A 27,096-nucleotide genomic window follows, 5' to 3' on the forward strand; every position below is an offset into this window, starting at 1 on the left:
AGGGTACGCAGTATGCAAAAAGATGGGTTGGTTCCTTTATAGAGATGTAGTATGGTGTAATGTAAAGTTTGACCACGTTGTATAACCCATAGCAACCAAGATGTTTGTTTTCAATCTACTGACCAGTAAATGCTTCCTGCTGATTGGTTGCAATAGTATTTGTTAGACAAGTAGCAAACCTCTGACCGTTTAATAACATTAAAGGAATACTGTCATGGGAAAACATGTTTTTTTCAAAACATGTTTCAGTTAATAGAGCTCCAGCAGAATCCTGCAATGAAATCGATTTTTATTAAGTGTAAAAATATCTTTTTTATATTTAATTTTGAAATTTCACATGGGGCTAGCCATATTCTTCATTTTTCAGGGTTCCACAGCCATGTGACCTGTGTTCTGATAAACTTCAGTCCAAGTTGGACTGATATCTCCCTCCCCCCTGCAGTTACCTGACACCTATATTTCTAAAAGTGGTAGATATCAGAATAGCACTCAGTAGTAACAAATGCAAGTCTGGAATGATATATACATTATATATATATATATATCCAAAAAAGACCAGCAACACCGAGTTGTATTCCAAAAACAATCAATTGTGTATTAAAAACGCATGAACAGCTGTTCATGCGTTTTTAATACACAATTGATTGTTTTTGGAATATAACTCGGTGTTGCTGGTCTTTTTTGGATATTTAAATCATTTACCTTGCACCCGAGCTAAGAGCTGAAGCAGAGTGCCACCCTGGGTTCGCTATATATATATATATATATATATATATATATATATATATATATATATGTATGTATGGACAGAGAGCCGCACACATAAGGACTTAATAACAAAGTGAATTTTTTTTTATTGTCAATAAAGAAAATTTCACTTTGTTATTAAGTCCTTATGTGTGCGGCTCTCTGTCCATATGTTTTCTTTTTAGCCAGCACCTAAGGCATTTGAATTTCTATAGGGTGTGCTCCACTCTTCCATATATATATATATATATATATATATATATATATATGTATATATGTTTGTAAGTGCTGCCCAAATGTGTTGGTGCTACATAAACAGACAATACATTAAGTTGTACTCTATTAATCTTCTCTAAAACACTAAGGTGCATCTGGTGCCTAGGCCAAGTCCTTGAACACAACACTATTAAATCATTTGAACAACTAAAACAAGAATACAATCTCCCTAACCACTATTTCGATACCTACAACATGCCCTCTCAACACAATACCCCTCAGGATGCCCATTCCTTTAAAGGAACAGTAACACCAAAAAATGAAAGTGTATAAAAGTAACTAAAATATAATGTGCTGCTGCCCTGCATTGGTAAAAGTTGTGTGTTTACTTCAGAAAGTCTACTATAATTTATATAAATAAGCTGCTATGTAGCCATGGAGGCAGCCATTCAAAGGAGAAAAGGCACAGGCACATAGCAGATAACAGATAAACACTATTGTATTCTACAGAACTTATCTGTTATCTGCTATGTAACCTGTGCCTTTTCTACTTTTTTCCAGCTTGAATGGCTGCCCCGTGGCTACACAGCAGCTTTTTATATAAATTATAGTAGTGTTACTGTAGCAAACACACTGGTTTTACCAGTGCAGGGCAACAGTGCATTATATTTTTATTACTTTAAAGCTCTTTCATTTTTTGGTGTTACTGTTCCTTTAAATTTGGCCCTATATTACTACCATTCAAGCTGGGTATGCCAAAGGCATGATATCCAAACTATACAGCATACTCCTAAAACCTAACACCAATATATACACACTGACTTCTTTTGGTCTTAAATATCACTTATGCAGATGACATCCAGATATATTTAGACACCCCTGATGTTCAAACCCAGATTGCTAACTGCCTCCTGGCTATCTCCTCCTGGATGAACCAATGCCACCTCAAACTTAACCTAGCTAAAACAGAGCTCATGGTCTTCCCGGCCAAACCTGGCCCTCCTCCTCCTTTCACCCTCACTATTGATGGCATGTCCATTAACCCTGTTAATTCTGCACGCTGCCTTGGGGTTATCTTTGTCCAGTCCCTCTCCTTCTCTAACCATAATAATAACACTGCCAAAACCTGACGCTTTTTCCTCCACAATATTTCCAAGATACGCCCCTTTCTTTCACAAGTAACAGCTAAAACACTAATCCATGCCCTCATCCTTTCCCGCTTAAATTAATGCAATCTCCTACTAACCGGCCTCCCAGACTCCCACCTCTCTCCCCTCCAATCTTAAACTCTGCTGCCAGGATCCTCCTGCTCTCTCCTAAGAGGGAACCTGCTCAGCCTCACTTAAGCTCACTAGCATGGTTGCCTGTTAAGCAAAGGATAGCTTACAAAATCCTTCTGCTAACATTCAAAGCCCTTCACTCCTCTGCTCCTCACTACATTTCTCCACTGGTCTCTCTGCATGTTCCTGGTTGTCTCCTCCCCTCCTCTCAGAGCCTCTGTCTTTTTACACCATCCACACCCACGGCTTAAACCGTTCTATCTCGCTGCTCCTTACCTCTGGAACTCTATCCCTGAATCCCTCCGTTCGTAACACTCACTAACTCTCTTTAAGATAAAACTCAGATGCTACCTTCTGGAGCACTAAAAAATATGTTGTCTAGTTCTGCAACAAATGCCCCCACCTAGTTCACTCTTACTTTCCAATTTGTGCCTGTATGTTATCCAACCATTTAGATTATAAGCTCTACAGGGCAGGGACACCCTTCCTAGTGTGTCTCATACCACATGGAACTTACTCCCTGTGTATTTATACTTATTTATTGTATTTATATATAACACTTGTCCTCCCTATATGTAATTTTGTATATTGTAAGATTGTACAGCGATGCGTACCCTTGTGGTGCTTTATAAATAAAGTTATACATACATACATACATACTTAATATGGACCTCCCCAATCCTTATAGATTACTGGAAACAAATAACCCAATTCATCCCCAATGTGATGGGAGCCCCAGTGCCACTAGACCCAAAGGTGTGCCTACTGGCCATCCTTGAACACCTATATCCCAGTACATATAAAAAAAACAGCAATAACCGAATCCTTTATTTATCCCGCAAACACATAACAAGCAAATTGTTATCAACAGAATCCCCAACCTTAAATGGCTGGAGGACACTTGTAAACTACAGGGAAATCACATACAAGAACAGAGGGCATCCAGACAAATATGATAAAGTGTGGGCCCATGAATTGAAAACCAAATATACACAAATATCCACTATAAACACGCCCAACACCTTCGAAACGACCACAGTGTCTTGCATTACTAACAAATAACTAACCCCAGGATTTGCTTATGAACTATGTAAAAAACTATGCATAAACACAAAAATAACAGCCAGAACAAGTCTTGCCAAGCTTGAAACTACTACTGTACAAATAATGCAACACAGATGTCAACCCTGTTACTGTTGTTTTTATTTGTAAACCCAATAAAGTGTTGAATAAAAAAAAAAAAAGTTCTACTAGGTGATATGCACAGTATCTATAATACTATGCCCTTAACACTGACATTTCTTTTGCTTGTTGTGCTTAGGGGCACTCCTGCCATGAGGCAAGGTGAGAATATTGCCTCAGGCAGCAAAGAGTAGCCAAGTTACCAGGGGCAACAAAAAGCCTCCTCTGGTAACTTTAAGCACAATAGCTCTCTGCACAAGTGATGCATGGGCCCCTGGAACCACTCCATGGTCAGACTGGGCCTAGACAATATCCTTGCTGCACTCCCCCCATATGCATCTAAGGGGGGAGTATGCAGAATATGTTGGCGCTTTATAAATAAATGTTAATGTAATGTAACGATATTGCACATGTGCTCGTGAGTGGAGGTTGATCGCGGCTGCAGACCCCTGGGGGTATGGGAGCTGTGGCCCCTTGAGGGGTGGGGGGCAGGAGATAAAGATGGAGGGCAGCAGCCTCTGGCAGCGGCAGCCCCAGAATTGAAGGTGGATTTGAGTTTGTGAATAATACATTTTATTAAATAGTTTATAACCATTGATATGGCTGTTATGTTTTACTTTATGTTTTATAACTGGCAAACTTAAATAGAGAGCACTTATTTAGTCAAATTTATCAGTATCTAAAAAAACTTATCTAGCTAATAAAGCAGTGAAGATGTTCTAAAAAGTGTTAAAGAATTAGATTTACTTACCAATTGCCCCGCTCCTGTACCATTTCCCAAAAAAACATGTCAAACAGCAAGTGATTTCATTCAGTCAATTCATTATAGGTAAAGATTATACATTAGAGGTTAGTACATGAAGAATCTGAGCAGAAGTACTTATAGCAGGCTAATAATAGGTTTCCCTGTTTGTTATATGGGCAGCCTATGTTCCAGTTAGTCATGGAAACACAGTATTATGGAAAAAAATGACCAAGAACAAGACTAACTTCAATGCTTCGTAACACAGAAAATAACCTAAGGCTAATGGCACAGTGGGGCTGTATTTTGGATGCAGACAGAGAAAAGCCGATCCACTATCATTCACCCCTGGGCCCCCCGGCAACTGCAGGGTCTGCTTCCATTGTAGTTACACCCCTGATGAGAGCAGATCAGCTTTTCTCCACCTACAAACAATAAGCAGATGGTGAAAAGCTAATACCTAACTCTTTGTGTAACTAGCCTTGTGATTATCCCAACACAACAGCAAAGGTATCACAGATGGCTTCAGCCTATGCTAATAACTGTTTGGATGGTTTTAAAACTAAGCACACATTGGGTCAGCCATTATTTAGACACTAAGGTATCTATTATATGAACTGTTCTTTTTATGCACTAGGACTAAATATAAAGTGGAAGACCTGGTGAAAACAATAAATTGTTTTGATAGTCTCGTTAAACAACTGATTACAATGATTTGTATATGCATGTTTTGTATATGTTGTAGTATGAATAAAAAGGTAAATGGCAATTTGCACACATTGTATATATATTCAGCCCACTGACAGGAATAACATTTTACATTATAATCCCAAAATATTTCAAATGTTTTTCTACATTTCAAATGTGCATATAGAGTTTACCCATCTATACAATGGCATGATGAGCTCTAGCACCTCAATGGTGGTTTGTATTATCAAGTGCCGCCATGGATTGTTATATGGTGGCAAAACAATGCAAAAGTAGTAAAGGATAGGTATGCACTAGGCAAGGTGAACGTCTCATCCAGGTGGATCCGAAAGAAGGGAAGCAGTATATGGAACAAACATATTTTGCAAAGCATTAGGCATGGCATCTTTGCCATGTGTGCCCACTTACTATATACCCAAGGGCTGGAGAGGGATAGGAGATATTGAAGCATAAGCCATATGGGATCTGTGATCGAGACACCCAAAGGTCTTAATGCAAAATAATTGCTTTTTGGCCTCAATAATTGCTTCATTGGCTTAGACACAGTACTGTATTAGCAAAGTGGTAAACTGGCAGTTACACCGAGAATCTTTATATTGTTTCTGCATTTGCTTTAATATTTGTAACCACATATGTATGTATATGTCTGACAGCATCAGCAGAGCAAAACTGTATCAACCACATTGTAACAAAGCCACATTGTAACTTACAAATGGACAGCTAGTGGGACACCCAGTGGTAAGAGCAATTTTAAACACTCAGTGAAAAAGAAAACCTGAGATAATGAATTTAGCAGAGATCAATCTGAAGCACAAAAAATGACAGTTTCTTAATATCAAAACTATTGATAGGTTACCTGTAATGTACACGTCTGAAACTGATGTTGCCAATGGAATGGATAAAGGCAAGGCCTGATATTAGTTAGTGAGACAGCCATATTGACAACATCATTAGCACCATGAATAAGAGGATGCACATTAAATGATCACTTACTTCTCAGAAACAATATTTTCATAGGTGTGTGGGAAATGAAATATGTTTGTTTAGATAGCAAAGGACCAAACAAAGCAATTACCCTGGGGCTACATTATGATACATCCGTACATAGCCAATTCCAATCAGGAACATCAGCAAATCTGACTGCCATCATGAAAACCATTATTCACATTAGTGAAGGTGAAACTGGGCAGTTGTTCCCAAATCTGGCATGAGCAAGAACTGACCCAGAGAGAGGAATGGAAAATGACAGAGCCAAAAGTATCCTGACTGTGTCCCTGGGAAGTAGCAAAAACTTAATGCATATTGAATGTTTCAAATGGCTACAATAGTCTTTATAGATACATTTATAATAAACCAACTTAATCACAACTTCTAAATAAGTGTTCTACAAAAAAATACATAAAATCTCTTATTATATATCATTTGACTGTGATGTCCAGGAAAAGAACTCTAATTACTAACCTGGCAAACTGGAAAGCTTGATAAAGACTTTTTTATTTACCATCCTGCATTGGATTGAGACACAGTGGTGCAGAGCAGAGAAGGGAGCAGCTCCAGCAGCCAAGCCTGCAGAAATAGTCCTAGTAAAATAACATCTTTCAAAAATCTTAAAAGCTTGCCAAGTCCTGTTGTGTGGGCAGTGGCCTGCACTAAATGATGATGAGATGAAAGGGACAGCTTATAGCAACTGGTAAATAGGTGGGTCTCTTTTCTAGATTTATTGTTAGCCCTACATGCTTAGTATATACAACATATCTCAATAAACTGGGAGAAGCAGATACAAAAACTCCACTGCATTTATTACAAAAAGAAAGATAGTATGTGCACCAATAGAGTATTTTAGTCTAGGTGCCTAGGCACCAAAGGCTTGACTACCCCCTCACAAATATGTAAGTCACAGAAGAAAGGCTTACCCCCATAAAGCTGCCACCAGGGGCCCTTGGGTTCACTATGCATGTTATTATAGGAAATAACATTTATGCACCTTCAGAAATTTGAAAGCATAATATAATGTAACTCGTATATATTGCGATTCTCTACACCAGTGATCCCCAACTAGTGGCTTGTGAGCAAGATGTTGCTCAGCACCCCCATTCAATGTTGCTCCCAGTGCCTCAAAGTAGCTGCCCACTTTAAAATTCTAGCTTGAAGACGAAATTTAGAAGCACAAAGACACAATTTTAGTTTAAGTAGAGCCTCCTGCGGGCCAGCAGTCCACATGGGGCTACCAAATGGCCAATCACAGCCCTTATTTGGCATCCTCAAGAAACGTTTTTCATGTTTGTGTGGCTCACCAACACTTTTTATATCTGAGTGTGGCTCACAAGTAAAAAAGGTTGGGGATCTCTACTCTACACTGATGCTTTCAATCTACATAGTCATAGATTTCTCAGTTTCTCTTGTGCAACCTGCACTGGTGTTGCAATTCATTACTAATTACAAATACATCACCACAACAAATAATACCCTGCACTGCCTGGGCACAGTAAATCTCTATATATACATTGGCACAAATTGTAATAACACAAAATTAAGTTGTAACATTAAATCAAAAACAAGGAGCAGCTCAATAAAATTAACACATTCAGTCACATTTTGGAACTTTTTTTTTATTACATAGCTTTTAAAACAAACAAGAATAATTGACTTAAAGAACATCAGAATTTTTAAAAATGTCCATACTTGAAATTAGAGTTAAGGTTCTTGTCATTTTAAATTATACACAAAACAAATGAAACAGGTATCACACAGCATTAGGCTAGAACCACAAAGACTCATTTAAGGTGATTAAATACTGTTGGCTGCATTGTTTTTGCTGGTTTTTTATTTCTTATTGGGCTGGACACATGCACTGTAAAATAAAACAGCTTAGCCTGACCAGGAAACTGTGAAACCTAAGTCTACAGCCAAGGGGGTTTGAAAACCATTAATAAATAACACCTCCTTAGATTAAGGAGCATATTTATTATAGTGTGTAAGCCAACATTATAGCAACCAATCAGCAATTAGATTTGAACAGTCACATACAAGTTAAGGTGGCCATACCCGAGCCGATTTCAGCTGCTGATATTGGTCCTTTAGACCGATTCGGCAGCTTATCTGCCTGTGTATGGGCATCTCCCAGACCGACATCTGTCCGACCGAAATTGTCCTGATCTTGATTGAGCAGGTTTAATTTTTCTGTCAGATGAGGGGCCACAACGGCTTGTTGATGTGGCCCTATCCTACGGCACCTTTGCCCGCTGTTTTAATTCGACTGTCAACTTGCCAAAAGAGTGGATCCATAATAAATATACCTTTAAATGGGTAATTCATGTGGCTTTCCCTACAGGAAACAATAATGCCTATTTGTAGTTCTAAATAATTTAGTTATTATAAGCCAGTGTGCCCCTAGCCTTACACATACTAATATTAACTTTTAAATAGATAAAATGGTCCTGCAGCTTTGCATTTATTTGTTCCTTTTATGATTATTTATTTAGATTTTCTTTGACTGTAATTTCACCATGAACACAGCAAGAAGCTAAAACACTTGTAAAACAGTAAAAAGCGTATGGAAATATGCAATATTAAACAATATACAGAGGCAAAATACAACTGGATCACCATAACCCCAATCAATAGGGGCTTGTGGTAAAATTGTTTTCTGTTTATTGTTTTAATTTAATAAACAATGCAGAACAGTAAAAAAACCTTTAATTTTACACCTCCTTGATTTTTCATAGAACATATGGGAGGAGAGAAGATGGAAAGGGGATCAACTTGTCCTTTCCATTTAAATCCCCTGTACTGCTGCCCTGCACTGGTACAACTGATGTATTTGCTTCAGAAACACTACTATAGTTTATATAGATAAGATGCTGTGTAGCCATGGGAGCAGTGATTAAAGATGCTACAAACTAAATAGCAGATAAGCTCTGTAGTATACAGTGGATTCAGGTCTTACAAAGGAATATCAGTTTACTGTATTCTACAGAGGTTATCTGCTATGTAACCTGTGTATTTTCTCCATTTTCATATTGAATAACTATAATATTAACAGTAGCTTGTTTATGTAAACTACTAGTATTTCTGAAGCAAACTCACAGTTTTACCAGCGCAAGGCAACAGTTCATTATATTTTAATTACATTAAAATACTCATTATTTGTGTTATTGTTCCTTTACCTTAATCACAAGCAGAAATTGGTAGAAGGCTTGTATATACAGAGTTTGTTATAGAACAAACCCTTATCCGTAAACCCGTTATCCAGAAAGCTCCGAATTATAGAAAGCCCGACTCCGATAGACTCCATTGTAATCAAACAATTCAGAATTTTAAAACTTATTTCCTTTTCCTCTGTAGTAATAAAACAGTACCTTGTAATTGATCCTAACTTAGAGATAAATAATCCCTATTGGATGCAAAACAATCCTATCGGGTTTAATTAATGTATTATTGATTTTTTTAGTTATGGAGATCCAAATTACGGAAAGATTCCTTATCCGGAATACCCTTGGTCCCAAGCATTCTGGATAACGGGTCCAAATACCTGTACAGGTTTGGGCATACCTAAGCGCATGTGATAGCTAATTGCTCTATATACTAGCTGGTTGTACCCACAAGCATTTAGTCCTGTGTTTTAGTACACTTGCCTTCCATTGTATTCTTTCAAATGTAACATTTTGCATTTGTGTGTCTGGTACACATTCAAAATACATTCGAAAGATGAATAATAAACTCACATTCAGCCTGCATTTTGCTTAACACACATTCAAACATCCATGTGTAAGGGCCTAATGGGGGAATGTAATAAAAGTCGTAAACAGAAAAAAAAGTGCACAAATAAGAATAAATATTTGCATTTCACAATGTAGTATTGTTCATTAGACTGTTATTGCATTGCAAAGTTTAATTGCGCATTGCAAACTTTTTAAGGCATGCTTGAAGGTGGTGTAATCTTATGGAGCAACTTATTGATTAAGAAGTTTTATTACATTCACTGCGCACTGTTGCAAACAATATACTGTAATTTGCAAACTTTCTTCCACTGTTGGAAGTGGTCGCTAAACAGTTTCCGCACAAGGCCCATATAAAATTAGTGCAAAGGCAGATTTGTTCACACAGAGGCATACATTTTCGCATTGCAAATCATTTTTCCATTACCGACTTTTATTACATTTCCCCCTAAAAGTCTAAATGTAAAGTACAGAGATAGTTACTATGTCAGACTATTAAGAGAAAAACGTTATGACAGTAGCACGGTTAGAACCAGGTCTAGAAACTCATAGCTATAATAATGTAAAGCTGGTTGCCTAACATGTGCTAATTTGCACCACTGCAGTTACCCATAGCAACAAATCAGATCTTAATAATAGGTGACATCAAAAATAACTGCAGATTGCTACAACATATATAACTGCACTTGTGGAAATCATCCCCTGTATATCTAAGCATTGTTAGGTACTTTTACATAGGGTATGCCTTAAACTGGGCTGGCACATATTAAAGTGGTACACTAGTTTTGTAGATGGAATCAGCAGTAGCCCAGTGCTAGAAAGTGGTTTTGTTTTATTTACATAAAAATTCAAGATAACTTGCATTTTGCACAGTTCTGCAGTACTGCTTCAATAGTTGCATCTGAATGTCAATCTGTAACACCTAGGTGTCCCCAGGTTTGCCATGGCAATTACCATAGATTATCTGGTGAAACCAGGGGACACAAAAAAATCAGGCCCAGGTTTGTGGCGAGGTCTTAGGGGGCGGCATGCCGCTCAGCCACACCAGAATATTTTGCCCGCATACAGAGCAATGGGGAAAGGACACGCAGAAACTTTAGCACGTCCCCTCCCCACTGCTGCTGGTGGCGTGTGTGCACAGGGGTGAGGGGGTGGGGTGCGCATACCCGGTCGAGGTGGGCGGGCGGCCTTGGGGCGCCCTATTCAGAATTCTGGCCCTGCAAATAAATGGGAGATCTCTGAACTTACTGCCTACTTATGGGGTTCCAATAGGGCCTTTATAGGGCTTCCATGCCTTTGGAGCAATTGCTTAGTGCATAGGGGCTAAGGGGTGCAATGCTGGGCTCCTGAATGCCTTGCATCTCCGGTAAATGTAAATGAACTCCATGGTCGTTTTAATCAAGTGAAAAGAAAATCCTCATATTTAAATAACATCACAAACATAATAGTGCAAAAACATTGTCTCTTTGTCACACACACCGGGACAAATTTACAAGACAAATTTACAAGATGGAGTCATTTTTGTGCATCCCACCGATTCCTAAGGAATATTTTTATACAATTCCTCTGTAACAAAATTTACACAGTCTCCACTTTTATACATCTTACTAGCCAACACCCACTAAGGCACACTTTTCTGTGTCAATAACAGTATTAAGTGCTTCTCACAGATTGATCCCTTGCTACTTCTTGTATATAGGCTGCCCAAATATCTCCTACACATTTTACCCATTTAGTTCTCACACGCACATTGCCCAAATTACAGAAATTTGTCCAACTGTTTCTCTCACACACACACTGCCCAAATGTCTACACCCCACACATACACTGCCCAAATGTCTCTCACCTACAAACTGCACATATTCTGCTGTACTGTCTCATACATACATACCGCTAAGGGACACTTGCACACAGCCCAAGAAATACTTGTGCGCGCACGCACACACACACACACACACACACACTCTCTTCATGTCTTCTGTTGCTTGATTTATTCGTCCTAAAAATAAAATCAGGAAACATTTCACTAAAATATAAATTAAAATATAAATTAGAACAGAAATATAAATAATAATAATATTCCTTATAAAACTATCCTTGTTATAATTAAACACAATTTTCTTATTTGACAGCAATCCTCATGTAAACTAACAACTTTTTTTAAACTCTTGTTAATACTGTCCCACATATTCAGAGAAGATTTATTTACGCTAAAGTCAGAAATCACAATGTGGCAGTCCCAGACTGGGACCTTCAGAGAACCAACACCCACAGCCCACTCTAAGAACCTTTATATATACATGGGATAATGTAAAACATCACAGAGTTTGAATCAGGTCTACTAACCCATAACAGCCAATCATGTTTATAATGACATAGTGGCCAGATTCTACCAGTTCATTTGTTACGATTGGGTTACATGGCCTTTTGCAAAAATTATAACCCCCTTAATGTACTTATTGGTATTGGTTTGATATTACTTTAAGTTGGAAATACAATAGATGATGGGAACTGTCCAACTGTGCATGGTCCTCCAGGATATTACCTGGTATCTTGGAAGGGTAGCCTGACCCTACGCACGCTATAGTACGTGTTAACTAAGAATGGAGATAAATATCACCGCTGATGTTGCCCATAGCACCCAATCAGCAATTAGATTTGAACAGTCACCTACATGTTAGAAATTAAAAGCAAAGATCTGATTGGTTGTAACAGGCAACATCACCGGTGACATATACCTCTAGTCTTAGTAAACACGCCCCCAAGTCCATTATCAATTAACAGATGCTGCACTTCTCCAAAGTCTATTTACCTGTTATCTTGTGTATGCCCCTGCACCCCTTATTCTCTTGTTTTTAAATTTCAGACCCTACTGATCTCATACATTCACATATTCTGTGCCCATTACTTACTAACAAAACCTGCTTCGGTCATGGATATATGCTAACAAACCCTTTGTAAATGTATTTTGATGTTCCATTTAAACCATGACATCTTAAAATGCTGACCTGGGAAACGTCTGCAAAAAGTATTGTTCTTCCCATGTCTGTGTGGACATATGGTAATATGTTTTTTTCCCTACTCTACTAAAAAATACAGGCAGATATATTGGCACCTGCTAAAAATGATCCTAGTGTGTTGTTTGTTGAAAGTAAGAGCTGTACTGGGGCAGGGGCAGATATAAACAATTAACAATTTCTATAAAGCATTGTATAAACATGCTGGAGTTATATCAATAACAGATAAAAATAATAAAGTTTTATTTACAGCCAAATGTTATACAGCAATAAATAAAAATATGCACAGATGGTTGCCATTTACCTTTTTACTCTCATGGGTTCCAAAAAACAGCTTAACTGAAAATGAAGAAAGAAACACACAAAAAATGAGACAGAAGAGGAATGAAGAGAGTAAAATACTAACTTGTTACATGTAGTGAGCCAATTATTTCTCATATAGCATATTAGAGGACAGATTACATTGGAATGATGATGTCATACACTGACATCTATGGTGCATTTAAGCATAAAAATCTGTTGGAGGACAATGTCCCGCGGCCTCCAGTTGGACAGCCCTGCGTTAGACCATAGAGGGTATGTAAAGTAAAGTACAAAGTTTGCTATAGTTCTATCATCTATAGCAACTAATCAGCAGGTAGCATCTCCTGGTCCTTGTTTAAAAGCAAACATCTATTGGTTGCTATTGGTTACTACACCTGGGTAAACTTTGTGCCTTTTATTACATGTGCTGATTATTTACATGCATGGTGCTATCCCTGGTTTAAGCAGTGGGGATCATTTACTAACAGTGGCCTGAGCTACCCAAGTGTACCCATAGAAACCAATCAGCAATGATATTTGTTCTGTTTCCTACAGGTAGAATAATGAAGGCAAATTGGTTGCTGTGGGTTACCCAGCTAGGGCAAATTTGCCTAGTATTAGGAAATAAGGACCCTTTCACTTTTTTTGAAGACTAGTATTGCCCTTTTTGATTAGGTCACTAAACCAAGCAAGTGTTGCATTTATTGGCAGTAAACAGTAGCTTAATCTTACACCACAATATAATAACAATACTACTACCTTCATACTTTTCATTTGCAGTACTGAAATGTATTCTCTTCTATTCCTTTCATCAATAGTTCTGCTCCCTCAATTGGGATTTCTTGGTTTAGCACCTTTCTGTTAATCTAACATACTCACATTTTCTGTGCAGAAAGGAAAGGGATCCATATAGAGCTAATGCCACAGCAAACAGGTACATGCCATCTTCAAGAGATAATCCTGCAACCCCTACAGGAAAAGGATGAATGATACATAAACAGGGCTTTAAATGCACAACCACATGCATTTGATGATAACTTTCTGTTTGTAATATATTTTATATTGTAAAAATTATGTTAAACTTAAAGGAGAACTAAAGCCTAAATAAAGTAGGGAAGAAATGTACATCATGTTTTTGGCTCCTGTACCAGCCATCTACAACCACAGCCCTTTAGCAGGGAAGATCTGTGCCTCCAAAGATGCTCCAGTAGCTCCCCATCTTCTCTTCTGCTGATTTACTGTTCTGTGCTGCTGTCAGGTACTGAGCTTAGGGATTGACTCACAATATACTGTATATATAGAATATAAATGTCACAATATAAGGCTGATAAGTACTTAAAGGAACAGTAACATCAAAAAATTAAAGTGTTTTAAAGTAATTAAAATATAATGTGCTGTTGCTCTGCAAAAAACTGTTGTTTTTGCTACAGAAAAGCCACTATATAAATAAGCTGCTGTGTAGCCATGGGGGCAGCCATTCAAGCTGGAAAAAAGGAGAAAAGGCACAGGTTATATAGCAGATAACTAGTAGATAAGCCCCATATAATGGGGGTTTATCTGTTATCTGCTAAGTAACCTGTGCCTTTTTCTCCTTTGAATGGCTGCCCCCATGGCTACATAGCAGCTTACTTATATAAACTATAGTAGTCTTTCTGAGGCAAACACACCAGTTGTAGCAATGCAGGGCAACAGTACATTATATTGTAATTACTTTTATACACTTTCATTTTTTGGTGTTACTGTTCCTTTAATACAGCTAATTACTAGATGGCAGCTCGGAAACCAGTGCAATTAATTTCAGAATGTAATAATCAGCCCTGTAGCATCAGCTTTTATTACAGGCCAACCTCATTTTCTGCTTGATAATTTGCTAAAACCCCTAAACTTAGCTTCTCAACAGCTGCTCAGAGGCCAGTGAGCATGTGAGCAGACACTTTCCAAGATGAGGAGCAAGCTGACAAGTTTGAAGTTCTGGATCATTGCTGCTATTGAGATGCTGAAACTTTAGGATGGTGCAGTAAGAACAGTATATAAAAAATGTCAAATTTAGGGTTTAGTTCTCCTTTAAAATGTTTGACATACAAGAATCCTAAAACCACCATGGCGTGGTACAAGTAATAGTGAAAAAGTAACCTAATGACCTTTACCACTTCTGGCTCACTGTAATAACAGACAAAAATACCAGGTCAAATATTTACTGTAAGATGAAAAATGCCAAAATGATACCAATTTATTGGTTATTAAAGTAAAGCTGGTTATACAGAGGCCTATATAAGCTGATGACTTAGCCCCTCCTGAACAGAGCAGGCAACTTTTTGATTAATATGATTGTCTGATTAATAACTGCTCAAAAATCGCCTATATATATGTTGGGAGGGTTTAAAAAAACTAGCCAAAGTCCATATCCACACGCTGATGCAGTTTGTGTCCAGCAGGTCTTTTTAGACCTGTAGTTTGACAGGATCAATTGGTTTAGCCTAATTTGACTCAGGGTGTGGGGGGCAAAATCAGGCAGAGATTCGCTTGTTTGGCAAATGTTATCTCTACAAACCAGATCATGGAGCTGAAATGTTACTTTCTTTAGACAGTTCAGTGTAAAATACACTTTAAGTTCCAAGAGAGTCATTCATCCTGACTAGGCTACAGTGACAGCTTTTCATATTACCAAGAATGCATCTCTGCTAATTACTTTAAGAACCAAGACATTCATTATAAGAATGAAGCAAGGTCAACACAATGGTTGTCTATTACCTGCAACTTGGAGGGTGTTTGAACGTGTTATTCCTTCTGGGGCACTGACGTGGCGAACTTTGCAGAAGTAACGAGCTCCATGGCGTTCGGGACTGGCAGTGATGCTCAGGCTTGCTGTGAGGCTAAAAGTGCCATCCTTGTTGAGTGTGTGAGTGGACAAGGATACTCCAGGAAGAACAGAGAATTGGGAATCCCCTGGAAGACGAACTAGGAGATCGACTGAGATTTCCAGTGGGTGAAAACGAGAAACCTCGCAAGAGAGAGTAATTTCTTCACCAGGTCGAGCAAAGAGAGGGTCAGGTAGGAAAGTGACCACAGGCAGGGCTGGGAATAAATAAATAAAGGGAATACTGATGAGAAGGAAGAACATTACCAATTGATATGCAGAAAATGGAGACTTAGGGTGGATGAGAGAAAAAATGCTTTAAATTACGCATGCATTCAATTCCTTGTATACCGTCAATACTTCTGCTTAATATCACCTCTATCACAAAGCTCACCTTCTCTACTCTGGTCCACTGGTTACATGTCATTCTCTCCTATTCTATATTATAAAGATTTTACTTATAAATGTATTTATAAATCTAAAAATAAAGGGAGCCTCACAGCATATAAAGCACCAATGCGTAGTAGGAACATGTCTTACTTTCTCTTCCCCTTATACATTACTGTAATACTGTTCCCCTCTCCTCCTCTTGGCACTCCTTGACTCATCATGATTTACCTGTGACTTCCAGCTGCATATCCCTTTGTGCCCTTATATAGGGCAAGTATATTGTACAGAGGAAGGTGCCATGGTCTGACACAGCTACTTTGTCCACTAACAGTGATGCATTCCCATGAGAATGCAAAGTGGAGAAGTTCATCTCACAGCCTTGGAATATCTCTTCAATTCGATCCAGTCTCCCATCATAAGCATACAACACGCTTCCATCTCCGAGTGCACGGTGCCGCCATTCAACTGCAAAACGAGATTGTTGCCCTCGCCAGAAACCACAAGGCACAGCCAGTGGGTCACCAAGACGGGCATATAGGGTTGCGGATGGGGAATACACTGCAAGAAAAACTGAAAAAAAGAGAAGCAAGGGAGATATTAGCAAATAAATTTGAGATTTACGGTGGCTGACTGAAGGGAGTTATGTAAGACTTATGTAAGACTTGGTCTTTTCTCTGAACAGTGGCCTAGGGTATCAGGTAAGTAATTATATCACTGGGGGGTACAAGAATAGTGGATAGTAGTATATTGCCACAGGTCCTTCTGCTCCAAAACAGAGTCCATAGACCTGTGTTTGCCCCATGAAGAAAAAAGCAATTAAAGACACATGGGTGCCCCCTAACTTGCTTGTCATTCAAATGTGCAAGTCAGGAAGCACTGGAGGGAGCAAGCCACAACCAAACCTGTACTTGCTGCCTACAATGCACCCACAGACGCTGCACTTTGCACCTTCTACCCTTTGTTCTTGCAGCCCGTGCTGTTGAACTTGTGTTTGGGGTCTTGCACTTGCAGAAGTAAAAATGCAGACTGGCTGCACTGGGATCAGTCAAAAAGGAATGGTATTTAAAATTGCAATAGACATGAGGTAAACAAATGCAAATTATGATAAGGCATAAACATATTATATAAGATGAATGAAAAGTCTCAGTTTAATCTTGAGAGCCAATACCTGTCAGCTGGTCATCTTTTTCTCCCTGTGGACCCAGCACAGCACTCACAGTGTTTCCATCTGAGTCATCCTTTACAGATAAACTATACCAAGGGTGCCCAAGAGCTCGAGGGCTACGTTTCTCCTCTGTAAGTGAGCGCACCCAAGCCAGTGGAACCTCCTGGGGCAACAGATATGTCACTTCACATGATGAGAGCCTTGGAGATAGTAGCTTGCCAGAAGGGTCTATTGGGAAAGCAAATATGTTTCACTCAAAAGATCTTTAGTCAGTCTAATTTTGTAGCAGTCTAATTTTGTTGCTTTAACTAGCAAATCCAATGTTTTATTTGGAACCAATATATATCTGTTATTTTGATCCCACACTGACAGCTCTCCAATAGGATTGCCTTCTTTACAGAATGGAAAATTATATATAAAAGGAAATTATATATTTTGGGGGATACAGTTACAGTGTTAATGAACCCAAGTATATTTTATTCAGCTTTCAGGCATACACAGATCTGGACTGTCCAGTTCAAAACTGGTCAGGTTGTGCCTGCAAATAGGGTGTAAAAACATTAGAAATTAAATCACCTAATGTTCAATCAGGGATAAACAAGAAAAAAGTGCAATTGGTTACTGATAAATTAACTACAGCGTGTGTGAAAGTGATAGGGATTTTATATTGTGGGGTCCACTGGGGCAGGGACTGAAGTGAATGTATAATGACATATAATCTCTGTGAATCTCTGTGGAATATGTCAGGGCTATGCAAAGAATAACAATAATAAAAATAGTTGGTGCCACAGAGAATCAAAGCTCAGTTCTTTTGGCTACTGTAATCTCCTTCATCACACCAGAGTGTGAATATACTAAACAAACTTTCATTTTCTCTCCTATGAACAATAATGATTACATTTGTATTTATTTGTTTCCAGTTATTTATATAGTGCAGAGCACAGAGATTATTCATCATTTATATCAGGCCCTGCCCCAGAGGAGCTTAACCTACCTTTAAATATAAAATAATGGCCAATTTACTAAGACACAACAGCCATCATTTAATATTTTACAGTGAATTATCTGTATAATATACTGTCACTCACCAATCACATGTAAGTGCAAAGTTTCAGGACTAGAAGTTATAGGAGCTTCAGGAATGAGGTTCAAGGGATCCATCAGATATAGTTCAACAGGAGTCTGACGGATAGTGCGAGGGATAGAACTACCTCCTCCCCCAATCTCTTCCACCAATACACAGGCCAAAGGCTTATTTTCATAAGCTTCCCCAAGCCCACGGAATACAATTCCTAGAAAAGAATAAAGATTATTATAATGATGTTAAATTATTTAAGAAAAGTTAGAAATTCAGGGCTGTGGAGTCAGTACATAAATCCTTCACTCAGACTCCCCAGTTTATGGAATTGCAGAATCCTTGTTTTTTTAATATATTAATGTATTTCCATGTTGATTGATTGAAAGAACATAACATACAAGCCATTTCATCACTGCCAAAGTTCAGCAATTTTAAAGCTATATGAACATGGGGTCTGCACCATAATGCTCACTAACCCCTTGGATGTTGCTCTCAGTGGCCTCAAAACAGGTGCTTATTTTTCAGTTCCTGGCTTGGACGCAATTTTTGGTTGCATAAAAACAGGTGTACTGCCAAACTGTAAGCTGCCAGTCCACACAGGGGCTACCAATTAGCCAATCACAGCCCTTATTTGGCAACCCAAAAACATTTTTGTTATGCTTGAGTTGCTCCCCAAACCTTTTTACATTTGAATGTGGCTCACAGGAAAAAAGGTTGGGGATCCCTGACATAAAGGATCTCCATAAGACCCTACATGTTTCATATACCCAGGGAACTTAATCATGGGCTAGACATCCCCAGTGAATCCTACATTAAAAATCCTAACATACATTAAGTTATTTTCTTAAGAAAATTATGCAATGCAGTGCCATTTAGCTTTTGCTAAAAGCTGATTTATGAATTTTCAAATTTTTTGAACCATGTTCATGAAAAATATATTTGCAAAAACACTACAACTTTAAAAACCCCTAATAAATTGTGGTGGAAAAACACACGGTCACAAATGAAAATGACATTGTTCCACTAATTTACAGTCTGTAAAAGAAAATTCCTATTTTTTTTGCCAAACAATTGTGCCACCTTTAACCCTTTCACTGCCAGCCGTTTTGAACAAAGTGGAACTTCTACTGCCAGACAGTTTTTAAACATTTTGCACTGTTTCACTTTGGGGGCTTTTCCTTGGGGAGACTTTTAGTTTACCCAGGAAAACTATATATTTTCAAGACAACCTAAGCTTTCAAAATATGGTGGAATTTTTGTGTAATTCCAATTCTGTAACAAGATATAGGCTTCTAAATGTCTAAAAAATGAAAAAAAAAATAATATTGTCAATAATATAAACACATACACCAGGAACAAAAATTATTTTATGCACGAAAATACAACTGATTTGGAAAGTCCCATGCCTCCTGAACGTGCCAATACCAAATATATATAGTTTTATGGAGATTTCTCACTTGTATAGGTCAAAAACTCCCAGCAGTACACTACCAAATTCCCAAAGCACTGCTCCAGAAAGCTGCATACTTTAGATTTCAAGGTCAAAAATTTCACTAACAGAAGATTTATCCCAGAAAATTATAAATTTTTAGAAAGAACAGATTCTGTGGAATCCAGAGCAGGGTCGGACTGGGCCGCCGGGACACCGGGAAAAATCCCGGTGGGCCCCGGCTCTAGTGGGCCCCTGCAGCCCAGACCCGACCCTTGCCGGCGCTCCCCCTCCCGAACGCTCCTCCCCTGACGTGTCAAATTTATGCGCTCGGGGGAGGAGGTCGGATGGGGGCCCTGCGAGGGGGGTTAAGGGGGCCCCTACAGGGGGGGGGGATTTGAGGACGCGCCCGGATGAGTGTACCTGCAGGGCCCCTGGGACGGGAGCCCCGGTGGGCCCTTCACAGCCCAGTCCGACCCTGATCCAGAGTAGGTAGAACTGCCTGTCTACTCCAAATCAGAAGAAAGGGAGTCAAATTACTGAGAAAGGGTTTTTAAAAAAAGCAAAAATTTACATAGGGACATATTGAAGAAAACATTGTAAAGTACATATCTATGTAGTAAATAGGCTAGATATATTATTATTAGACATAGCAAGTTACATCATAATCATAGTTTAAGCTATTTGGTTGTCTAGTTTTCAAATGGATTTTCTTTTTTTTCTTTACAATGTTTTCTTCAATATGTCCCTATGTAAATTTTTGCTTTTTTTAACAACCCTTTCTCAGTAATTTGACTCCCTTTCTTGTGATTGGCCAACTGTATAAACCTTCCCATTGGCTACATTGCCTTTAAATACCTTGTCTGTTGTTAATTGCATTTAGCCTATGACTAAGTACCCTTTGGTACGAAACGCGTAAGGCTTCCTGTTTTTACATATGGATTGAATAAAATTTATATGCTTTTATATTAACTTCCTTTTTGGCTGCTCTTTTCTACACCTTTGGATATCCGGAGTGCCTGCCTACCATTTTTTCGTTGTCACCAAGATAAAACACCCTAAATATGAACCCCAGAGGTCTACTGAACAGTTTGATGCCCACTGTTTATCAAAGCACATGGCACTTAGAGACCCCAAAATATACCTTGTGCACACTAATTTCATGGCTTACCTTTACCTAATTCATAAACACATGGCAGTTTTATGTGGGATAGAAACTGCATGTAGGGTAACCCCTGAAAACCAAATGGAAAGTACACGTTCAGACAAATACAACATGGGTAAAGAGTCCTTTCTACACCAAAGTACCAATCTGCAAAGCTTTCCTAAAGCTAGTGGTTTTTATGACATTTCAGAAAATTGCCTAAAAATGTTGCAATTTGCCGCATTTATCTCACACAATTTCTTGCATACAAAGGAAAATCATCCCAAATAGGAACACCAGGGGTCTACTGAACAGTTTGATGCCCTATATGCATAGATTTACCAAACTATGCGGAGCAGGTTTTGCACCCAGTATGTGTTTTATGTGCCATAAGACCCCCTAACAGACCCTAGAAAACCATACATTTTACGAAAGTACAAATTCTGACAAAACAAAAATGGGTAAATACATCTTTATACTGCAAACTACCAAACTACAAAGCTATGCCAAACAAAATGGTTTTTATAACATTTCTGAAAATTGTCACAAAGCTTGCATTTTGCCCCATTATGTACCCCACATTTCATAACGTACCAACATAAAACACCCTAAATATGAACGCCAGGGGTCTACTGAACAGTTTGATGCCCAATATGCATAGATTTACCAAACTATGCGGGGTACATAGGAAGCCAAACTGAAATACAGCAGAAAAAATGTCCATGTGCAAGACAAGTTACAATGAAAAATATGAAATGCAATAAAATGGCTAAAATCCCCCCCCAAAAAACTAAAATTAATGTTTTGGTTTTTTTTCCTAGTGATATCTGCATTCAGAATCACAGTTTGAGTATTCTGGCTTGGGCAAATTAGTTTTACAGACAAAGTCAAGCAAACAACAACTATGCATAACTGAAAATGCAATAAAATGACTAAAAATGCAACACCAACATAATACACAAAAGGTATTGCACAGTGCGGTTAGCAAATACACTATCCGCAATGGCAATAAAACATTTTTTCAGGCAAAAATAAAAACGATGCGATAAAAAAAAAAAAATTACAAAATTACATAAGTGTGTAAGTGTGTGTGTACACTAGGCAAAATGTGTTTTGTGTGCATGTGTGTGCAAGTAAGTGTGAGTGCTGTAAGTGCGGTGAATGTGTGAAACCCCCCAACCCCCCCAAAATGCATGTGTGTGTGTAAGTGTGAGTATAAGTGTGTATTAGTGTAATATGTGTGTGTATGTGGTACATGTGGGGTCAAAGGAGCTGAAGATCGCAGGAGGGAGACAGGAGACGCAGGGACAGCAGCTGCAGTGGTGAGTAGCCGGCACAGGAAGCAGGGGGGGGGAGCGCAGGAAGGGAGGGAGAGAGCAGAAAAACTCTGTCACGTATAATCTATGTGCCCGACTTTTTCTATGGAGGCCCCTGGGCGATCGCGCCCCAGGTGCCACTAGTAACCCCCTTCTGCTCTAGGGGGTTCTTTACCTTGCGCACTTGGATTAAGCAGTGAGCGCAGAGAACAAGCGCAAGATAAAGAAAACATAGCTCCTACGTGCATGTCATTTAACATCTTTTTATGCCAGCATGTAGGAGCTACGTGCTTGGCAAGGAAAGGGTTAAGAGGACCTTCAAAATCAGTAATCCACAAATAAAATTTGCAGTAAAATAATGCTCTAATAGAGAAAATTACATTGTGATAATTACATATTCCATGAATCAGTCATGTGTCCCAGTTCTTTCCAATTGCTTGCTGAGGATGGTGCCGATCCCTCAAACCATGCACCAGACTGTCTCTACCTAAGGGCCAGGGTGTGCTGGTGGGTATATACTTACACATTACATATTTCCCCATAGTTTGAAAACATGTCACTATTAATTTTATGCAGATGGCAAAATTTCTGAAAAAGTATAATAATTCTGTAGCACAGCAAGCAGAGAACATGTACTCACCACTGAAATACTATTGCAAAAAAAAAAAAAAAAGGTTGCTTTCTGTTTTTATTTTTAAAGTTTTTGTCAAATTGAAGCTGAAACTTTCTCTCTAGTGTTTGGCAGCGCAGTAATCCAGGTGCAGCCTGTTACAATTTGCAACAATAGTTAGTACATTTCTCAGCATTTATGGAATGTTATGTTAGTAGTAACTATTGTATCAATTCTAACATCTGCCTTTAGGGCAGTGGTTCTCAACCTTCCTAATGCCGCGACCCTTTAATACAGTTCCTCATGTTGTGGTGACCCCCAACCATAAAATATTCCTAAGACCATCGGAAATATTTGTTTTCCGATGGTTTTAGGCGACCCCCGTGAAAGGGTCATTCGACCCCCAAAGGGGTCCCGACCCACAGGTTGAGAACCGCTGCTTTAGGGTGATGCTACATGGGGGAGTTAAATCTAGAATACTGAGGCCACAAATCTCTCCTGAATGTTTCCCACTGGCGACAAAGTAAATTACTGTTGGCAAAACATATGTAGCATTTCGTTTTCTGATGTCTCCCACATTTCCTTGTGAGGAGCCCAAATGTAACTGCAGGCAACAAATCTCCCTGTGTCCCATCACCCTAAATAAAACCCAGGGATCTGTTCAGCAGGGACAAAGATAAGAAATATCTGCTAATGTATAAAAATAGAATGGTTTATAGATTCAGTGATTCTGGTGAACTATTATATAATAATAAAAATGAAAAAAAGTGTGGAAAATTAATTCTAAATACATTCTAAGCAAGGTATTGGTGAAACCATAGATTATGCAGATCCCACGACTGCTGAGGGGCCCAGAAGCTACAGGAACACACAGTATGGCACTGACTGATAAACAGTTTCAGTATACAGTATGTGTATGAAAAATGTATTATTATTGCTCCAATGTTTGGAATGATTTTGCTGTAGGACCCAGTAATTTCATTGCTAGTGGCCCAAACTTTAGCATGGATAAGGCATCAGCAGATATTTGCATCAAGAGTACTGGAGTAAAAGCTATATAGCTAAATCAAACTATACATTGCTGCTCACTGACTGGGGGAAGGGTAAATGGCCGTTACAGGCATCAGTGCAACATGCAGAGCTCTACAAACAAGTGGGTGCAGGTGTGGGGTGGGATCACGTGCCGTGCCTCAGCACAACAAATAAGATTAACAAAGAGATAAAATGTGCACCAGTTGTTTCTGTAAGGGGTGTAAAGTTTTTGGATTTGCTGAATACTCCACATACTCCATAACACTAAACCCTAATCTGCTTATTTCAGTTTAAGAACTTTTTAAAAACATTCCATCATCTGTGAATAAATAACCATCAGATACAATTTTCCAGAGCTTTACACTTACACATTAGGGAGCCTATTTATCATCCTTTATAACATTTATTTATGCTGGAAAACAGTTTTTTGTCACCTGATTGCTGCATTTTTACAATATTATTTCTAGGGATCCACTGAATCCAGGATTTGGTTGGGGATTCGTCCAAGATTCAGCTGAATCCACGCTCCTGCCCGAACCAAATCTGAATTCTTAAAAACAGATGACTTTGTCACAGAAACACGGATGTTGAAAATTTAACCCATCTTTAACCCTTCAATATCCTAATTTACATTTGTAAATTAGGATTCAGTTTGGTATTTGACCGAATCCTTTACGAAGGATTTGGGGTTCTGCTAAATCGGAAAATAGCGGATTCAGTGCATCCCTAATTATGTCTACGGGGCCCTTACGGGTACCCATTTTGGTTAAGGTAGTCATAACTCAGTCCTTCCAAACAGAGTTGCCAGCTTGTTGGCCCATGTAGGATACCCATCAACAGGCCTGTCTGACCAATATCTGGCTAAAAATTGCCCAGATATCAATCGGGTGACCTCCCCAAATCAGCAGATCTTTAGGTCTATGGCAGTTTTAAGGGTTTGTCCAAAACCAGATTCTGAAGAATGTGTTGGGATTCAGTGGGATCCCAAGCTGAAAACAGTATTGGAATCCCTAGTTTCCATACAAATATGCTGCACACAACTCTAAAACTTAAGAAAGGAAATCAAATGCTGGTTCTAACAGCTAGTTTGGTTATTGGATCCAAAAGCACAGAATACTACCTATAATACTGTAACATTAAAAGGAAATACCACTAGCTAAAGGAGGGGCTGGAGAACAGGGGCGGGCCAAGCCGACCGGGCGCCCTAGGCAACCCCGCCCACCTCCCTGCCCCCCGAACGGCGCATGCGCGCCAAAGCACAGGAGGCGGTGCAGGGGGGGCGGGGCAATTAGATCGGTCATTGCCTCCGCCGCTAATGACAAGCGGCGGTGGCAATGACAAAGTAGCACTAGGGGTAGGCAGGAGAGGCTCCTTCCTGGCGCCCCTCAATCGTTGCGCCATAGGCAGCTGCCTCTTCTGCCTACCCCTAGTTCCGGCCCTGCTGGGGAATATCTAGGCAGAGAGAACTACAAGATGTCATCCCCCACTATATATGGTACTTGCCAGACAAAGCTACTTTGGTGTTTGTACCTTCCTTTAGATCCCCAGACAACCTTTGCCTGTAAGAGTGACATTGTAGCACAGGGGAGCCGAAATCGAAAATATAGGCTAAGTCGCGGGCCAAATTTTTTTTTCTACTTAGTAGTAGAAGGATAGATTCGTCAAAGTCACAGCACAGTCAGGCACAGTCACCATGGGCCATATAAAACAGCTAGGTTGGCCGGATTCGGCCCCCGGCCTTGTGTTTGACATGTGTTGTAGCACAACAACATGATGGCACACCTGTATTTTGGGTCAAATCTGCATGCTTTGGCTGAAGATCTGGGAGTTGAAGTTTTACTTTTACATAGTAAAATACATTTTGTAACAAAAAGTCATTGTCTATTGTGTGGAATCGAATTTAATGTAATATATTATCTATTTAGTCATTGCATTGTTAGACAGGCCTTCAGTGTGCAAATACATTCACAGCTCAAGTATACACTAAGCAATATTAAGTAGAAAATGAAAGCAAATGTTTGGAAAGGCCCTAATCGGTGACTGAAATCAATAAGAGCAGCCAGACCGTGAGGGGGGGGGGGGGGGGGAGGAAGGCAGAGGAAAGCAGGGACAGTTTGGGGAGAAGATTCGGGGGGACAATATAAGGCAAGAGAGTTGGGGCACGCTGCAAGTAGGAAAACTGTACGCAAAAAACCTTTTATGACACTTACCAATCAGCAGAAGGGACGGCAGGAAGTAGAAGAAAGTGGGATTCATCCTGGCAAATGTGTGCAGCACAGAAACAGACTCCCTAGACCTGTGGCCGGCAGCTGTACAGAACAAACGTTACCGTGTGTGCAGCGCTTCTCCCCCCTCTGCTATTCCGCAGCTTCACTGATCCCACAGTCTCCTCCTCTCCTCCCTGTCTGTCTCTTTCACTTTCATTTTCACTCACTTACACAGCCCCTGTGCTACAAGCATGGAGTAACTCAATCTGCAGTGTATTCTTCTTTGGCCTATTTGGATTAATTTACTAATAGGAACATAACCAGACCTTAACCCTTTCATTGCTGGACAATTTAGTCAACCTAAGCTAGAGTTTTTGTGTAATTCCACTTCTCTTACAAGATAAAGGCTTTTAAATGTCTGAAAATGGGGAAAACAAATCTCCATAATATAAACACAAAAATACAATTTTCAATTTCAATTTTGAAAGTCCTGTGTCTTCTTAATGTGCCAGTACCAAAGATTTATAGTGTAACACTATTTTGGCTTAGATTAGCCAAGCCCAGGCTAGTAGCGTAGTGTAGCGCATGTGTTACATGCGACCCTTAATTCTTAGGCGGGGCCTCCGCTATATGGAGCTGAGGGTATAGCTGAACTATAACTTTCTGAGGCTGTGTAGTGCAGATGGTATAAATGGACGCCAGAGTGGTTCTTATGGTGAAACTATGATACAGATTTATTGTCCCAGACAAAGCAGTGGTGAAATCAGGGTAATCATATACTCACAAGACACAAGCAGTATGATGGTACAAGTTATATACGCTCTGATGCAGAAGAGAGGGTATGCACCTTTTTATCCCACCTCTTGGTAGAGTCTGGGACGGGATACACATCTTTCAACCAGTACCCCTTGGTACTTTGTGGCCCTGCACTGAGGCAATATTGCCGGATAGGAGA

The 27,096-nt window shown here is 39.3% G+C and overlaps 1 protein-coding gene across 1 annotated transcript; it reads right to left on the reverse strand.

Moving 5' to 3' along the window:
- Window positions 1-11,289: 11,289 nt before the first annotated feature.
- On the reverse strand, window positions 11,290-26,342 carry tapbp (TAP binding protein (tapasin)). The gene is made up of 8 exons (XM_002938682.5): window positions 26,145-26,342; window positions 18,414-18,617; window positions 17,329-17,553; window positions 16,389-16,730; window positions 15,665-15,988; window positions 13,793-13,882; window positions 12,915-12,949; window positions 11,290-11,592 (listed from the first exon to the last, which is right to left on the reverse strand). Exons 1-8 carry the CDS (start codon window positions 26,188-26,190, stop codon window positions 11,584-11,586), a joined length of 1,275 nt encoding a protein of 424 aa, XP_002938728.3. The 5' UTR covers window positions 26,191-26,342; the 3' UTR covers window positions 11,290-11,583.
- Between the last annotated feature and the right edge of the window lie 754 nt (window positions 26,343-27,096).

This window comes from Xenopus tropicalis, chromosome 8 (assembly GCF_000004195.4).
Source record: "Xenopus tropicalis strain Nigerian chromosome 8, UCB_Xtro_10.0, whole genome shotgun sequence".
Lineage (NCBI taxonomy): Eukaryota > Metazoa > Chordata > Amphibia > Anura > Pipidae > Xenopus > Xenopus tropicalis.